At 44.1% G+C, this 17,072-nt stretch overlaps 1 protein-coding gene across 6 annotated transcripts in view; it reads left to right on the top strand.

The window, feature by feature from the left end:
* The window catches only part of RYR3 (ryanodine receptor 3), a 551,623-nt gene that overhangs the window by 409,517 nt on the left and 125,034 nt on the right, over nt 1–17,072 (top strand). For 4 of the 6 annotated variants that reach the window (XM_082384899.1, XM_082384897.1, XM_082384896.1 and 1 more), the window contains 4 exons: nt 2,962–3,097; nt 12,886–13,066; nt 14,271–14,382; nt 16,849–16,969. In XM_082384899.1, the coding sequence (XP_082241025.1) occupies nt 2,962–3,097; nt 12,886–13,066; nt 14,271–14,382; nt 16,849–16,969 (550 nt within the window). The remainder of the gene's footprint in view (nt 1–2,961; nt 3,098–12,885; nt 13,067–14,270; nt 14,383–16,848; nt 16,970–17,072) is intronic. The other 2 variants (XM_082384900.1, XM_082384898.1) reach the window with 1 other exon arrangement.

The following is a 17,072-nucleotide window of genomic DNA, read 5'->3' as shown; positions in this document are numbered from 1 at the left end:
CTCCTGGTGGGGGTCAGGCCGCCTCGCCTCCATCATTTCCCTGTCCCGTCTTGGGACTGTTTCCTTGACTAGACAGCTGACGAGGTTGGCAGTGAACTTCCTGAGTGCGGAGAGGAGCAATCTAGTAGGGGGACAAGGAGAAGGTCGTCCACTGCGTGGTGGGTTTGGGAGCACCTAGGAGTGGGCCCCTGACCCTGACAAGGGGATCAGGAAGGGCCCTTGGCAAAGAGGTGACCCCCAGCGTGGGCAGAAGCTACGCAGCCACATCGCGGGGAAGCGCGTGCCAGGAATGTTTGAAGTTCAGAGAGGAGAGCATGGCGTGCTTGAACTTCGGAAAGCTGGGTGTGAGCAGAGCGCAGAGTGCTTGGGCGGAGTGGTGAGGAAGGAGGGGGAGCAGAAAGGAATGGGCCTTATGCTGCCATTGCTGCTAATAACAGAAGTCCACGCTCCTCCGGAATCACTGTGTGCCATGCCCCCTCGGAATTAACTCACATGACCCTCAGGACAAGCCTTTTTATTGTTGCCCTAGTTATAGGAGAGGAAACTGAGGCATAGAGCGATTAGGGAACATCCTCAGTGTCATGGGGTTTGTAAGTGTCAGAGCCAGGGGTCAAAAGCACTGGGCCCCAGAGGCCGTGCTCTTAACCTATTATATTGTGGGACCTCCCTGTAGAGCCTGGAGCCACGGAAACCACTGGAGGGCTTCAAGCAGAGGAGCAACACAGCGCCGTTTATATGTTAGAAAACACTTCCTGGTTTCAATAAGAAGAACTGATTGGAACAGAAACAAGACAACCCCCCACCCCGCCCCCATACACACAGGGACTCAGGAGCTGTGCACCCAGCAGCACGATAGTTGATAGCTGTTCCATAAATGCCCTGGGTATTCCTGGTCTCTGCCTCTGGTGGGACAGACTTCAGTCAGGCTCAGCTCTTCAGACATTTAGACAGCAATAAATATCACGGTTTTTATTTGGGTGATGTGATGATAGCTGACACCTGTATTTAAAAGCAGTTAACGGTTCTCTTTTGACAAGACAGTGCCACAAGGCTCAGTGCCCAGCACCCCACCGTCAGCCTCGTTCACCTGTTCAGTTGATACTGCTCGACAAGGACCACAAGCCTCCCTCAGAAGATGCAAGACATGTTGAGTGGAGGCCAGGAGGCGGGGAGAGGGGAGAAAGGGGACCCAGGGAAATCTGTAGAGGAGGATGGTGGGGTTGCTGCCTCCTTTTCAGGTGGTTCTTGTGGCTCAGCACAGTGCGCAGACTTCACTCAGGCCAGTGTCGGGAAATGCCCCAAGTGTGGTCCCTGGGGGAGAAGGCGACGGGCCAGTAAATGCTGCCATTCCATTCCACCCTTCTGTGTATCACAGCAGGAACCAGGCCTGAGACTGTACAGCAACCACACGCACACACACACATGCGCACGCACATGCATGCACATGCACACACGCACACACACACACGACCACTTATTTTTGTGGCCGGTGAAATGCCCTGCACCTGTAACCCTGAAAACTCTGCCTAATTCCTGCTTTTATTCATGCTTTTCCGGACTTTATTTATTTATTTATGGCTGCATCGGGGCTTCGTTGCTGTGCACAGGCTTTCTCTAGTTGCGGCGAGCAGGGGCTACTCTTCGTAGCAGCGCACGGGCTTCTCATTGCGGTGGCTTCTCTTGTTGCGGAGCACGGGCACTAGGGTGCATGGGCTTCAGTAGTTGTGGCACGTGGGCTCAGTAGTTGTGGCTCGCGGGCTTTAGAGTGCAGGCTCGGTAGTTGTGGTGCACGGGCTCAGTAGTTGTAGCTCACGGGCTCTAGAGTGCAGGCTCAGTAGTTGGGGTGCACGGGCTTAGTTGCTCTGCGGCATATGGGATCTTCCCGGACCAGGGCTCGAACCCATGTCCCCTGCATTGGCAGGCGGATTTTTAACCACTGTGCCACCAGGGAAGCCCTTTTCTAGACATTTTTAAGACCAAACAAAATCTAAGCTCCAAGCATAATAATATCCTTGCTACTTTAAGTAGGAAAAAGTGTGATGATAGTTTCTTACTGAGTTTTGGCTTAGATCCATCATTCTTTCAAAATGACTTAGAGTATTTGCTGTCAGCAAATACATGAGTCATTTGATGAATGTTTATTGAGCCCCTACTCTGTGCTAGGCCCTGGGGACTAAAAAATGAAAACACCATTCCTGACTTGGAGGATTATCAGCACAATGGATTCCCCTCTTCTCCCCGCGTACATAAAATATCAGAGGCTAAATTAGAATGACAACTGCATTTCAAGCACAGGAGGTCTATTTGCTAAGCTTTTAGCCTGGCACCTTCTGAAAAGTAGGCAGATTCTAAAATATTCTACCAGATCACAGAGCTGAGATCTTCTGATAAGTGTCTGTAACCTGGAAGTGAAGAGAACGCACTACCCATCCTAGTCCTTAACTGGCCATGACCTCTTCGCTAGCCATCCCACACTGAACATCTCAACTCCTGACTTGGGACGGCTGTTGTTGAGCCAGAACTTACCTAGGGACCCCTGATTAGTTGAAGGCCCACCCAGTCGACCAGTGACTGAACATTTTGGTCTTGAAATAGCATGGCCAAATGAACATGGCCAGCCTGCCTACACTGTTGCCTCCCAAGAGACACCCTACTTAGGCCTACTTTTAAATGGCAGATCCCTCTTGCCAGAACTGGAAAATCCACGGAACTATAGCACATGGAGTGTTCCTACATAGCAGTGATCATCAGTCTCGTCAATTGCTTGGAAACAAAAATGAATAAAAGGTTCCAATTTCAAATCTACTAAATTATTTACCTGGAAAGTCCTGGGCTCTCTCTAGCTTCTAGGGAAATGAAAGCCCTTCAGTTCCCAGAATTTTGCATACCTTATAGCTATGTAAAAAACTTACATTAAAAAAAAAAAAACCTGGGCACTTACCTTTGTCTTCTTCTTGGCAGGTGGTGACCTACTTGGCAGGCTGTGGCCTACAGAGCTGCCCCATGCTTCTGGCCAAAGGATACCCTGATGTCGGCTGGAACCCCATTGAAGGGGAGCGCTACCTGTCCTTCCTGAGGTTTGCCGTCTTCGTGAACAGTGAGTCTCGGTTTTCCATGTTTTTCAGACCTAGGATGGCATAATTGTGGCGGATACTAGGAAAAGGAAATCCTTTGCACTGCTTCCTCTCCATAAATATGATAGATTCTGTAGATAGGTGGCAGCTGGAAGAAAAATCTCAGGGAGAATCAGGCTAGACAAGGATCAAGAGTAGAATCCAATGGACAGTCCTGAGCTCTAGTGCCGGAGCCTGCAAGGAACTCACTGCATGGGCTTGGGCTTGTCATCGCTCTGCACCTCTTCTCCTAAAAGAGGGGGCTTATTAATATCTTGATCTCACCTGTTTCACAGAATTAAATGCAAGTGTGCCTCCAGATCCTTAGACTATTAGTTGGTTGGATGGATGGATGGATTGATGGATGGATAGATGGATGGGGGGAAGGATGGATGGATGGATGGATTGATGGATGGAAGGAAAGAAGGAAGGATGGATGGATGGATGGATGGAAAGATGGATGGATGGATGGATGGATGGATTAATGGATAGATGGATGGGGGAAGGATGGATGGATGGATGGATTGATGGATGGAAGGAAAGAAGGAAGGATGGATGGATGGATGGATGGAAGGATGGATGGATGGATGGAAGGATGGATGGATGGATGGATGGATGGATGGATGGATGAATAAAAGTCAGGAATAACTGATCACTGTTAAAGGTAGCTAAACTCCCAGGAGAAAAAAATTGCTATAGGAACCCTAAATATTATTCTTCTTAATATTGATACAAGTCACCTCTCATTTATAGTGAATTCCAAGTTGACACAAATTCTGTATTTTCACTAGTTTAATATGCTGAATATTGTGTAAAATAAGTAAACTACTTTCTTAAAACTGTACCTTGTCTCCCTAGATTCTGCTAAAATACTAATTCACTTATATTTACATTATAGTTATAATAGTTCTCCCTTTTCCCAGTTTGGAGTTTCAGGCTAACAAATCCAGCTGGGCTGGTTAAGTGATCACAAAGAGGGATTGCACCTAATAAACAATCATGCCGATTGTTCTAACTATGAGAATTCACCTAAAAATATGTTGGCGTGACGTGATCATTATATTCCCACGTGCTCTTCTTGTCTTCCTTCCCCTCCCCACCCCCCATGCTTATTTTCCTGCACCATAATGCACTCTATTCTTAATATTTGAATGGTTTCCATTGTCCCGGTTTTTCCCCTTTCCTGACTTGGTGACAGACCTTGAGATGTCTATCTTTTGTTCTCCTGGGACTCATCCAGCCAAGTTTTTAGGAACTTGGGCCTTCTGCTTCTCTCTGCGTGTTCTTCACTGTCCCTCCTGTCTATTCATCGTCAGCATTGCTAAGCTCCATTTTCTTCCTCTGAGGCCAGTTTCAGAGCATCCTCTAATAGTCTGTCTTACTTCTAATCCAGATGATTGCATGTCCAGAATTAATGCAGAGTTACTGTGGTAATAAAGGGAAATTTTTTGTTAAATAGATTTTAAGGATTCATAAATGTCACCAAATTATGTAAATAGACTGTATGACACAAACCAGATACAGGCAGGACCCATTTATTCATGTTGGCCACCTTCACAGTCAAGATCAAGTGCTTTATGAGTCAATTAGTGGGACTATCCACATGGGTTATGAAGGTAGAGGAGTCCACTGGCTGTGGTCTTACCTGGATGGCCAAATTCCAAAACTTCCTTATGCTTATTAGGTACGACCATATTCAACTAAAGTCTAAACCAAAAACATTTGGCCCACCCTCTTTGCTTTCAGTTTGTTTTATGTCTTTTTAATATATTCTCTACAGTACGATGTCATAATGCAATACGTTCTGGCAAATCTATTAGACCATCAGTAGGAAGATATGTGCACTTTAATGTTTATCGTGTCTCTATTATATAAAGGCCACATTTGGTCTTGGCAAAGGATGTTGGCTTTTGCATTGAAAGAATTAACAGTCTAGTAAGTGGAACAGGCATGGATAGAGGTCACTATAATAAGGTGTGGAGTAAGGTAGGGACAGAGTGATAGAGGATTTCACGAGGGGAAGCTCACATCCTGTTGAGATCAGAAAAAGCCTCCTGGGGGAGGTGATATTAGAGATGAGCTTTGAAGGGTCAGATTTCCAGATGCAGAGATGCAGGAGAGGTGATCCAGGTAGGGAGAAGCTTGAACAGTGGCCTGAGAGCTAAAGCACACATGCTCAGGAAACACAGTGATTGGCTGATCTAGAGGATAGATACATGGTTGACAGCGGTAAGAGATGAGGTTTAAAAGATAGGTAGGCAGCTATACTAGGGAGAATCTAAATGCTAAGCTGAAGAGTTTTGTCTTGATTCAGTGTGCAGAGAACTGGGAAAATTTTTATCAGAAGAGAGATTGATGGCAACCACTGGGAACTTCTGTGCCCAGGTTAGGATAATGAGTTTCTGAATTATAATGGTGGTGATGGGAATGGGATGGAGGAGATCAGCTGGAAAGAAATTACAGAGACAGAATTTATAGGACTTGCTGGTGGCGATGACTCTGGTGGCTGGGCCCCGGGTATGTTGAGAGAAAAGGAACAGAAGTCACTTTGAAGTTTGGAGATTTTTTTTTTTTTCTTTTTTTTGCTGTGTTGGGTCTTCATTGCTGCGCACGGGCTTTCTCTAGTTGCGGCGAGTGGGGTCTACTCCTCGTTGCGGTGCACGGGCTTCTCATTGCAGTGGCTTCTCTTGCTGCGGAGCATGGGCTCTGGAGTGCAGGGGTTTCAGTAGTTGTGGCACACAGGCTCAGTAGTTGTGGCTCACGGGCTCTAGAACACAGGCTCAGTAGTTGTGGCGCACGAGCTTAGTTGCTCCATGGCATGTGGGATCTTCCTGGACCAGGGATTGAACTCGTGTCCCTTGTCCCCTGCATTGGCAGGTGGATTCTTAACCACTGCGCCACCAGGGAAGTCCTGAAGCTTAGAGATTTAAGGGTAGGGAGAAAAGAAATAAGGATGGTCAAAAGGAGAAAATGGTTTGAGATGGAGGGTAATGAGCTTGTGTGATTCAGGTAATGATTTGCGAACCCCAAATGGAGATGCCCCAAATTGGGGTAATAGGATAGAGATCAATCAGGTAACAGATTGGGACCGAGTAGACTTGCAGGTCACCTGCAGTTGAAATGGTAGGAGTGGACTGTCACAGGGGAGAGCATGAAAGAGAGAGGGATGGCAAGTATGGAGAAAGAAAAAATTAGAATCTTGTTGAGCACCTAGAGGAGATAGAGTGGCTCAGTCACAGCAGAATGACATGGAAGAATTTGGGCTGGAGGATGGAGTATCTTGGGTTCAGATATGGCTCCATCACTAGCTCTGTAAATTTACACAAGTTACTGAAACTTTCCTAGCCTCGGGGGTTTTTTTGTATATAAAACAGAGATAATAACTGCATATATCTCACAGAGTTGTTGTGAGGCTTAAATGAAGTAATCCATGGAAAACTCAGATTAGCACACTGCCAGAAATGTAGTAAGCCTGCAGTTGTGTTAGTTGGCATTGTTATTGTGATCCTTACAAGAGTATTAGGGCATTTGAAATGGGAAGACTCTCATAAACGGATTCCTTGGGATCTCAAAGCTCTTTGTCTTTACATCTTTATTTCAAAGTCTTTATATCTAAGAGGTGATTAAAAAGGACTTCCCGGCCACTTTTGTGGCCTCTGCTCAGCAGTGAAAGATGAAGGTGTTATGGGTGATCATGATCGATAACGGGGGTGGTTATGGTGGGTGATGGTGATGGTGGGGGTGGGTTGGTGGTAGGTGGTGATGATGGATGAGTCATAGTGAGGGTAGTAATAGTGGGTAGTGATTGGTGATGACAGTGATGATGGGATATGATGGTTGAGTGGTAGCCATCGTGGGTTTAGCGAGGTGATTAAGGTGAGTGGTGGTGAGTGATGGTAAGTGTGGTGATAATGTTTCGTGGGTAGTGGTGAGTGATGGTAGGGGTGGTCATAGTGGGTGATGGTAGTGGTGGTGGTATATGATGGCTGGGTGGCAGACAGTCATAGTGGGTTGTAAGGGGTGACTGTGGTAGGTGGTAGTGAGTGGTGAGGATGGTGGTGGTAGTATATGATGGCTGGGTGGCTGATGGTCATAGTGGGTTGTAGGGGTGACTGTGGTAGGTGGTAGTGAGTGGTGAGGATGGTGGCGGTGGTAATAACAGCTAGCACTTAGCATTTTCATGTGCCAGGCATGGTTCAAAGCACTTTTATATGTATTAACTTATTCACTTGATGCAACAATCCAATGAGTTAGATACAGTTATCTTCATCATTTTATGGATAAACACCCCTATGCTGAGAGAGATTAAGTACCTTTCCCAGAATCACACAGCTAGTAAGGCTTTTCCTCATATTTGAACCAGAGCAGTTTGGCTCCAGGGACCAAACTGTACTCAAACCATTATGTAGTATTGCCTTGATAACACTTTCTCCCTAATGAACAAGGAGAAATAGCATTTCCTCCTTTGAGCTGATCAATAATTGTGGAATTATTTAATTTCTGTTTGGTGCTAATGTTTAAAAAAAATTTTTTTTTTAAAGGCAAATCAAAAGCTCTTGCTAAGAGGGAGGGGATATGGGGATATATGTATACATATAGTTGATTCACTTTGTTGTACAGCAGAAACTAACACAACATTGTAAAGCAGTTTTACTCCAATAAAGATGTTAAAAAAAGTAAAAAATAAAAAAAAAGCTCTTGCTATATCAAAATAATAGAATTAGAAAATTCTTTCTAACATTATTTTACTAGTTTCTAGTAAAGTTGGTGTTAAATCTTCTTAAAGAAGATTTGTCTTCAAAAGCACTTCTTAAAGCGTATCATTTTCTCCACATTATTTTTATCAGCTTTCTGGGAAGCCTTGGGTTGTGTTTAACGCTAGGAGTACTGAAGCTGACAAGTTTCTGTTAACCCAGGAGTTGCAAACTTTATAGCCAGTGTACACACAGATGTGTCTGATTAAGCCCTTCCTAATGTAGTACGAAGTAGGAAAAGATTCCTTACAAATCCGCAAAAAGAAAGGAAAAGGAATTCTGTGCCACCTTAGAGTCCTCGGAGTATTTTAGTGATATCTTCCTCAGGCTACAAGCTTATCTGTGAGGAACACAGTATGTCCCAGCTTTGCTGAATCTGTTTCCCTAGGCAGCTTGATCATCAGCGGTCATAAGCTGGGCATCCATCATGTGACATGTGAAGAGGGGTTATGAGAAGTGACAGGGGACATGCTCTAGAAGTTCTGCCCTGAAGTCACTTACAAATCAAAGCAGCAAACAGAGAAAACCCAAGTAAAATGATCAGCAACATACATACATACTAAACACTCAACTACACCTACCTACATAGTGAGACATGTGCCTGCTGGCAGGCCAGAAATGATGGTGCTTATTGGAATCTGGTGAAGTGAATATAGGAATGCCTGGGGAAGAAGGCAAATGTTGAATAACACCTTGAAGGAAGAAATGGACATAGTTTAACAGAGTAGTTGGGGGAGAGCATACTGGGGGGGCGTTGAGCTGGGAGCCGTAAAACTTTTAGGATGTGTCATTTATGTCTCAATAACAATGGAGGAAAAGTCTTTTAGGATCAAGAGTACAAAGTAGCATGTTAGCTTTGAAGGGCATAGTAGGAATGAATGCTTAAAAGAATCAGCTGGTTCGTACATTCATGTTTTTAGAGTTAGAAAAAGATGTAATAACCATTCTTCAGTGTGATTGGTACTGATGACCGGGGATGGTTAGGATTAAAATGTCTGAGATATTCTCAAATTTATAATCCTAGGAAACGGACAGCCTTGGTCCCTGCAAACAAAGGCTGATAATTGGCCTGATAATCAGTGATGGAGAGTCACCCTCAGCGTTCCATCTGATCATTTCAAGCCTCTATGTGATGTTAACAAGAGGCTTGAGCATACAGGGTTAGATCATTCAGACATGAGCCCTGTTCTTATTAAATATACAGTCTAGTGAGAAAAGTAGAAACAGATACAAACAATTCATTAATTATACTTGTGTGCAATGCTTTAAGGAAGAGGATAGGGTATTTGAGAGGACTAGATCCTCTGGGGCTTCCAAGTCTAAGCTGGTCCTGAAGGATGAAGTGGAGTTACCTAGATCAAGGTTTTATGTCAAAGGAATGAGGAAGGCAAAGTTCCAGGCAAAGGAACTTAAAACAGGGATTGTGTTTAGAATAGAGAGAGTAAGAAAAGCGATGGGCGGAAGGTAAGATCATTTCATCGTTACTAATCATCCCTGTGGTGAGAATGACTGCTTCTGGTTAAAATGAGGAGAATCATTCCATTTCCATGCAACTTCTTAGGAACATTGAAAAGAAGATCATAATGCGAAGGCAGTGTTGAGAGCCTTTGAAGAAAGGCTTTGTGAACATACACACTGCTGTTAAGCTTATTATTCATTTGGAACTCCAGCAAAAACATTGCTGTAAGCCCCTGGGCAAAACTAGCTTACCTCAGATCTCTCTCTCCCTTGAAAAATGCCCTCAAGTCAGTATTCGGCTTCCCCACTGTGGATTTGGTTGGCAGTCCGACTTCCTGAGCTACAGGTAATTAGGAAGAGAATGTTCTCTCTCTTCTAATCAGGCCATCCTCTCTACCTTGTGAAGCCTTGAGAAATTCTTTTCCTTGGTCCCCTCTCCAATTAGCATCAATGGTTGCATTTCAGTTCCTTCCTATTGCAGCGTGCCCTCTGCATCCCCCACGGATGACCACAATTCAGTGATCAAGCGATGGCTTCCTGGGTCCATTGTAGCTCCAACCTAATTAGCTTAGATTTGAAGACCTGAGATTCAGATAAAATAAGGCTAATTTGGCAAATGAATTTCAATAGCAAACTCAATATAGAAATCATAGCTTAATTTTTCCAATTCTTTTGGACATTGCGGTCCACGTTCCGTCAAATTCCACGATGCTGATCGCTTTGGCAAGAGCTAAGTTAATTTCAGTATGCTGGTAAAGGGCTGACCCACAAGTGTTTCCATTCTGAGAACTGAAAGAATCAGAGCACAGTGTTTAAATAAGCTTGACTAACAGGGTTGGGTTTTTTCTCCATTTTTTGACACTTACAATTTCAAAGTTTTAGCTTCATTATTCTTGTAATAGAAAATGACAACTAAGAGTGTGCTACCTGATAAGTTTCGGGGGCGAACAACATTTGAAAGTAGCCAACTGTGAGTTATGTCTGTAACTAAGAATATTTGCTTTCAAATATGCTGATTATAATGGTGCTTTTCTTTAAGTATCCCTCTGTGATTAAACTCTATCATGTATAAATGCTAGGTTCACCTCATAGGAAAACATGTCCTTAAGTCTTAGCATCACCTCTTTATCTGAGCTCTTCTATAAACTGTACAGTATCACTCAGCCTTCTCCTTGGGTTCCTTTCCTTCCCTGATTCATTCCACTATACCATTATTGTGATTATTTTACCTTTTTAGCATCTCCTGAGAATTTTCTTCACATGGATTCTGGTTTAATTAAAAGCAAATTCTTTTTTGGTGTTATATTAGATGAAACCTGAAGAAAAGCTTCTTTATAAAAATTTCAGTCTCTTCTTGAAGGATTGAGCTATAAAATAGTGAATGCATGCTGATGGGCTGTATAAATTCAGTTTAATGAAATATTCTGAATCTAGTTACACAGTTCTAAAACTTACAGAGGTATATACTTTACAATCCTGAATTTTACCTGTGGTGTAGAAGGTCAAGTGATAAAAGGGGATGTCAGCAGGCCAAGCTCTTGACCAGGACTACGGATAGACTCTGCAGGGCTGTGAGACACAGCAGTGTGTTCACTTGTGAGTTTGTGTGGGCACAAGTTAGTTTCAAATATTTGAACAGCAAGCTCAGCCCTTCTGATGCCGTGGGCATGGTGGAAGAAATCTCTGCATGTAGGTTTAAACTAATAGACTCACTCTAAAGCTAGAAGAGGCACAAGCATCTCAACAGGGCAAATGAGACCCAGTGAGACTGTGCAGGGTACATACTCACACAGGGATTTGCTAAAAATCTGGAAGAGAAGCCAGATTTTAAGGGTTCCCATTCGAATGCTTTTCTCTAAGTTGATTCATAAAATTTTTCATCAAACAGAACTTAAACTCCTGTGATAGTTTTAAAATATATCTATAAATTCTTCCATGCTCCTTCTTCCAAAAGACGGAGGCTGCTTCTTCTCCCTTTGAGTGTGAGCTGGACTCAGTGAATCACTTCTCATGAATAGGATATGGCAGAAGTGACAGTATGTGACAAAGTTGTAAAAGGTACTGCAGCTTCTGCCTTACCCTCTCTCTTGGATCCTTTGCTCTGTGGGAAGCCAGCTGGCAGGTCATGAGAACACTCAAGGAGCCCTATGGAGAGGTCACATGGTGAGGAACTGAGGCCTCCTGCCAACAGCCATGTGAGTGAGTGTGGAAGCTGATACTCCACGTCCAGTCAGGCCTTCAGAAGACTGCAGCGCTGGCTGACATTCTTACTGCAACCTCATGGGAGATCCCAAGCCAGGACCACCTCACTTAGTCACTCCCGAATTCCTGACTACAGCAACTGTGAAATAATAGTTACTGCCTTAACATGCTAAGATTGGAGGAAATTTTTAATACAAGAATAAATAATATTACAACAGCATATCAAGATGCTATCTATTATAGAGCTCAATCCTCTAATAATATCTAATGATTTTATTAAAAAGTTTTTCTTTAGGCTTCATCCAATATACAACATCAAAAAGTCTTGTCTTTGAGGCTTATTAGCCCAGGGATAAATTCTTAGACACAAATTAAGTTGTCGCCTGAGACACTGAGACAGAAAGTGTGTTTCATGAAATTGTTTGAACAAGCTATAAAACTACTTTTGATTATAAATATTGGCTCTGAGAAGCATTGGCTATCCCTCTCTACATGTGATAGTTCACTGCTTAATTACTTCTTTGGGAAATGATACCCTGTCTTAGTTGTCTACGGTTCTTCCAAAGAAAAATACCAGCAAAATACAATTGTCCAACCTTTAGCTCCCCACAGAGCTAGTCTAAGAATAACCAAGAAAACTTTACCAAGTAGATTCTCACCTGGATAAATGATTTCAGAAATGCCCTGAGGTACATCCCCACCTGGTTGTTCTGGGGTATGTATTAGACCTGGTTGTTCTGGGGTATGTATTAGACTCTGAGAGAAGACAGCTCAGGAGCTAGCATGTCACTTCTCCAGATGTTAATTGAGGCACACCCGCTTGAGTTACCATCTTACCTCCTTTCAAGGAAGGAAGGAAATACCTATTAAGCACCCCTCAGGGAGTTAATAAAGAGGTAAAGTCACTTGTGAATTAATCAGTAATCCATGGCAGACTCAGTAGTGTATTTCTTGCCCTCTGAGGACCTAAATATAGCGAAATAATGTGAATAGCACAAAATCCTGAACTGAGAAGTAAGACTGTTCTATATCAGTTAATTGTAATACTTCAGATAAATAGAGTCTGATGTAATTTATCAAAGCTCCCCTTTCTCTGCATCAGTATTACCTCCTAATCTTAAGTGTATGTGACAAGATCAATCAAATACTGTTCTCCCAGCCTCGTCAATTAGAAATCAAATCTGGGGGAATTCCCTTGCGGTCCAGTGGTTAGGACTCTGCACTGTCACTACTGAGGACATGGGTTCAATCCCTGGTCTGGGAACCAAGATCCCACAAGCCACCTGGGGTGGCCAAAAAGAAATCAATTCCGGGGTTGTTCTCTCCAATGAGACGGTAATAATGCTTCTTTCCCTTAGGTGAAAGTGTGGAAGAAAACGCTAGCGTCGTGGTCAAGCTGCTCATCAGACGCCCCGAGTGCTTCGGCCCGGCCCTGCGGGGTGAAGGAGGAAATGGTCTATTGGCGGCCATGCAAGGCGCCATTAAGATCTCCGAGAACCCAGCCCTCGACCTCCCCTCGCAGGGGTACAAGAGAGAAGTGTAAGTGAATGAATTGCCTTCTCACCCCCATATGGTTGGTGAGCTCTAAAATATTCCCAGTACACGCATGATAAAGCAAACGTCCATAACCTCCCCCTGGTAGAGAAAGCACAGGCTCTTTGCAGTTGTGGCTCAGACATTTTAGATCACTTTGCCAAGCTTGTTGTTATCTTGACTCCCAGTAAGCCTAGTGATCAGTATCATCTTCACCCCTCTCCATTTCTCCTACTCCACTCAGGCCAATTGGCAAATGGAGGAGTCAGCAAGCTCTTTCAGCCCTCACTGCGCCTCCCTATGGCACCCCCATGGGAGGAAGCTGTATCCAGGCTAAGGGGCCTGGACCAACAGGGTTCCAGTCACTGTCTAACCCCAGCCCGTTCCCTTCAGTATTTTGAACCTTGGTGTCCCATCTCATACCTCACTTTTAAGAAGAGCGAGTACCCTCCACCCCCTCTTCTGAAAGTGTTTGATTTGATTCCTTAGGTAAAAAGAAAGCTGCAGAATGTGAAAAATCACAACACTAAAACTCTTGGTATTTAATGGTTAAAGACATAGTACATTATCAGATTGCCTCGTGACCTTCCTTTCATTATGTCTTGTGAACATTTCCCTTTTATTGCAGCCTCTAGATTAGAGCCCAGAGTCTAGAGATGGGATATAACTCAGCAGAGGTAACTTTGCAGCCAGTGACTCCTTTTTTTTTCAGGGGGGTCATTAGTTCTGGTAGGTGATCTGGTAGAGTTAGATAGAACCCCGAACATAAACTGTCCTAAATTTCTCATGTAAAATGAGAAAAACTGAGGCCCAGAGTCAAATAGCTTGTTAGCAGCAGGGCCAGGACCTGGACTTGACCCTTCTGACTTCTTGTCCAATGTGCTTTCCATGTCTATTAAGGAAGGAAAAGGGAAGGAAAGGTTGGTGGGAGCTTTGGGGGTCACAGTGCAGCTCCATGAGTATGTGTGGTCTGCATGATCCGTTCATGTCAGTAAAGTTCATGGGACCCTAGGAATGTCATGAACAAATATTTGGGTCCCTTGAGCTTGGTGAGTTAAACCACCTCATTGACAACTAGAGGGAGAGAAGGAGCCCAATGGAAAGGATGCGTGTTGCCCAGGGTGAGCAGAGAAAGTGATTCCATATCGTGTCTAAAACATGGCCCCACCTGCCAGGCTTCCTATACCTCCTTGTTTTGGTTCTCTCTCAGCAGCACGGAGGACCATGAAGATGAAGAAGAGATTGTGCACATGGGCAATGCAATTATGTCATTTTATTCGGCTCTTATAGATCTGCTGGGCCGCTGTGCTCCTGAAATGCACGTAAGTGATGGGTTCCCAGGGAGCAGATTTGGGGGGCTTGAACCAGGAACACTGTAGATTTCATGAATGTCATTTCTTCTTCTGACTCTGGCATTTGTGAACATGCCTTTCTCTCTGTTGCTTTTAGCCAACATCAAAAGTAGTTTCCATCTCTCGTACCTGATTCTACAGTTTTCTAAGGAATGACTCCTGGGAAGATCTCTGCGTTGTGTGATTTCTCTGTGACACTAATAGGGCATATCTGATACATATTCTGTTTCAAAAGCCTCCCAAAACCATGTTTTCCTATGCCTCAACTTGGTCAAAATATGACCAGCTTGATTTCTTGATTGTACATGTAAAATCCTTTCTTGACAACCATGGTGTCAGGCATCAGGAAGGTAGTCATGGTTCATGTTTGCTTATTTCCCAGAGGTAAGCTTTACAGACATACTAAAAAAAATGTTTCTATTTTTATGGGATGTCTTCTCAGACGTCCAGTTTTGAACTAAAAAGTTATGTTTTCACCTTCCTTTTTTCATCTCTGCTGGGGGTGGAGAAAGAGATTGGCCTTATTTCTCATAAAGACTCACATCATAAGTGAGAGAGGAAATAATTGCTTCTTGTAGGAAAACAGAAAAGATAGCTTTTTATATTTAAAAAAATACTTGGTTAACTCTTTAAAACAACTGTTTGATTTGCTCATTCAGGGCTCAGGTGCCTGCCTCTCTCCGCAGTGCTCACTGCATTTGGATTATGTCAGAGCGTCTCCTAAAAGTACTTACAATGCAGATTGGGATGACATAAACAGTGGTTTCTGGTATTGATGAGGTTATATATTTGGTCACTGCCAAGATAACAGTGGATATGTTGTATTTGTTTAATGCTAATGAAAGAATCAATTAAAGTAGTGGCTTTCAAACTTTCTTTCTGGCCAAAAAAGAAAAAAAATTTGTTTTGATCATAGTAAGAAATACAATTTAATTGCAACCTAGTATACATATATTCCAGAAACAAAATTTATCCTTACTATGGATAATGCACTCTAATATTTTCTATTCTATACTCATTTATTTCATGCTTTTTAATGCTGGTGACAATCCACTAAATGATTTTACAGCCCACAAATTGGTGATGACTACAGTTTGAAAGACATTGCATTAAAGCATTCACTCTTATCTTTCTTCCAGTATGTCATGGTCTTATCTAATAAATGATATAGCCTGTTTGCAAATCCATCTACAAGTGTTTAGGGAAACTATTCCAGTACGGAAGAATCTAGGATAAAAGTACTGTGGAGAGGAGAAAGTCTAAATCTTCAAAGCGAGGCTGATCAGAATTCTTAACTTAGTATTCCAGTTCCTACTGTGGAACTTGTACCTTACCCACATAGGCCCATCTTGCCATTTCTGTGCCCTTAAACAAATAAAGGAAACTTAAAAGGGGGCTAGGGAAGTACTAGGGTGTCCTACAGTCTTGGGGCAGGGTGTCATTTCCCCAAATCACCTGTAATCACTTCAAACAACAGGTTACACCATTTGCCTAGTCTCGGGAAGACAGGCAGCTTGGGATAGCTAAGTCATCAGAGCCCCACTGGGAAGGTGTTTCCTCCTTGCTTACTGCCCCTCAGACTCAATACCTTATAAACACACACACACACACAGACACTTCTCCCCTGGCCCGTCCTCTGTTAGTGAGGGGGAAGGGCGATGCCTTCATCACTGACAGCCTCCCCTCTGCCCACAGAGATGAGAGGTGGCAGCTAGGGTCACACACCGGTGTCCTCCTGTCTCCAGTCCTTCAAGCATTATGTCTCAGCATGTCATCCAGCTCCCTCCTGGGTAGAGTCTGTCCTGAGCTCATGACAGTTCCATTGCTGGCTAAGAGCCTGTGCCCAGAAGCGCACCTGCTGCCCCCAGATCCAAGAGAATGTGCACCTGTACATCCCACCCATGGCCATAGGATCAGGTTATCCGTCCCCGGATAACTCCCTTGAGAGGTTCACGTTCTCTCTGACATCCTCTGCACCCCTTTTATTGCCTTAGTCCCAGCATTAATCAAACTTTTAGGAAATCGAAATTCCTAAGTCATTTCTACATTTAGCAGAATTCCAGGGTCTGGAATCGTGGCCACGTTGTCACCCCTCCTGTCATAGCCACCAAGAGCTCCTGATATTGCAGTCACACTGAGGACAGGCTGCACCTTCACTGCTGGGACTTGATGCCAAAATGGCATGACCATTGCTGTCGCGGCAAAGGAACACACTAGCCCTCCTTGGCCAGAGTCATTCCCTCAGTAGCACCTCTTCTAGAAAATCAAGAGAAAGCTCCTCTTCTTCCTGTGGTCGCACATGTCTAGAACAATTAGGGAAACATAGACGTGTACCCACCCCGTCGCCCCGACAAGGAGAACCATTTTACTGCCCCAGGTTTGTGGAGCGGGAGTGTGGGAACCTCATTTATCTTACTCTCCAAACCTCCCTTGCAGCTTATCCAGACAGGAAAGGGGGAGGCCATCCGGATCAGGTCCATCCTGCGCTCCCTGGTCCCCACCGAGGACTTGGTTGGAATCATCAGCATCCCCTTGAAACTGCCCTCCCTGAGCAAAGGTAAGGGAAGCTGCTGGAGGCTGAGCCCTGCCGGTCTCCCCAGGGCCCCCTGCTCACGGCAGGACTCCATCCTCAGTGCAGGGCTCCTCCCAGCCTCCTCCTG

Source organism: Balaenoptera borealis (assembly GCF_965194805.1).
Source record: "Balaenoptera borealis genome assembly, chromosome: 3".
Classification (NCBI taxonomy): domain Eukaryota; kingdom Metazoa; phylum Chordata; class Mammalia; order Artiodactyla; family Balaenopteridae; genus Balaenoptera; species Balaenoptera borealis.
The sequence above is the reverse complement of the archived record's forward strand: the minus strand, read 5'-3'. Positions and strand labels throughout refer to the sequence as shown.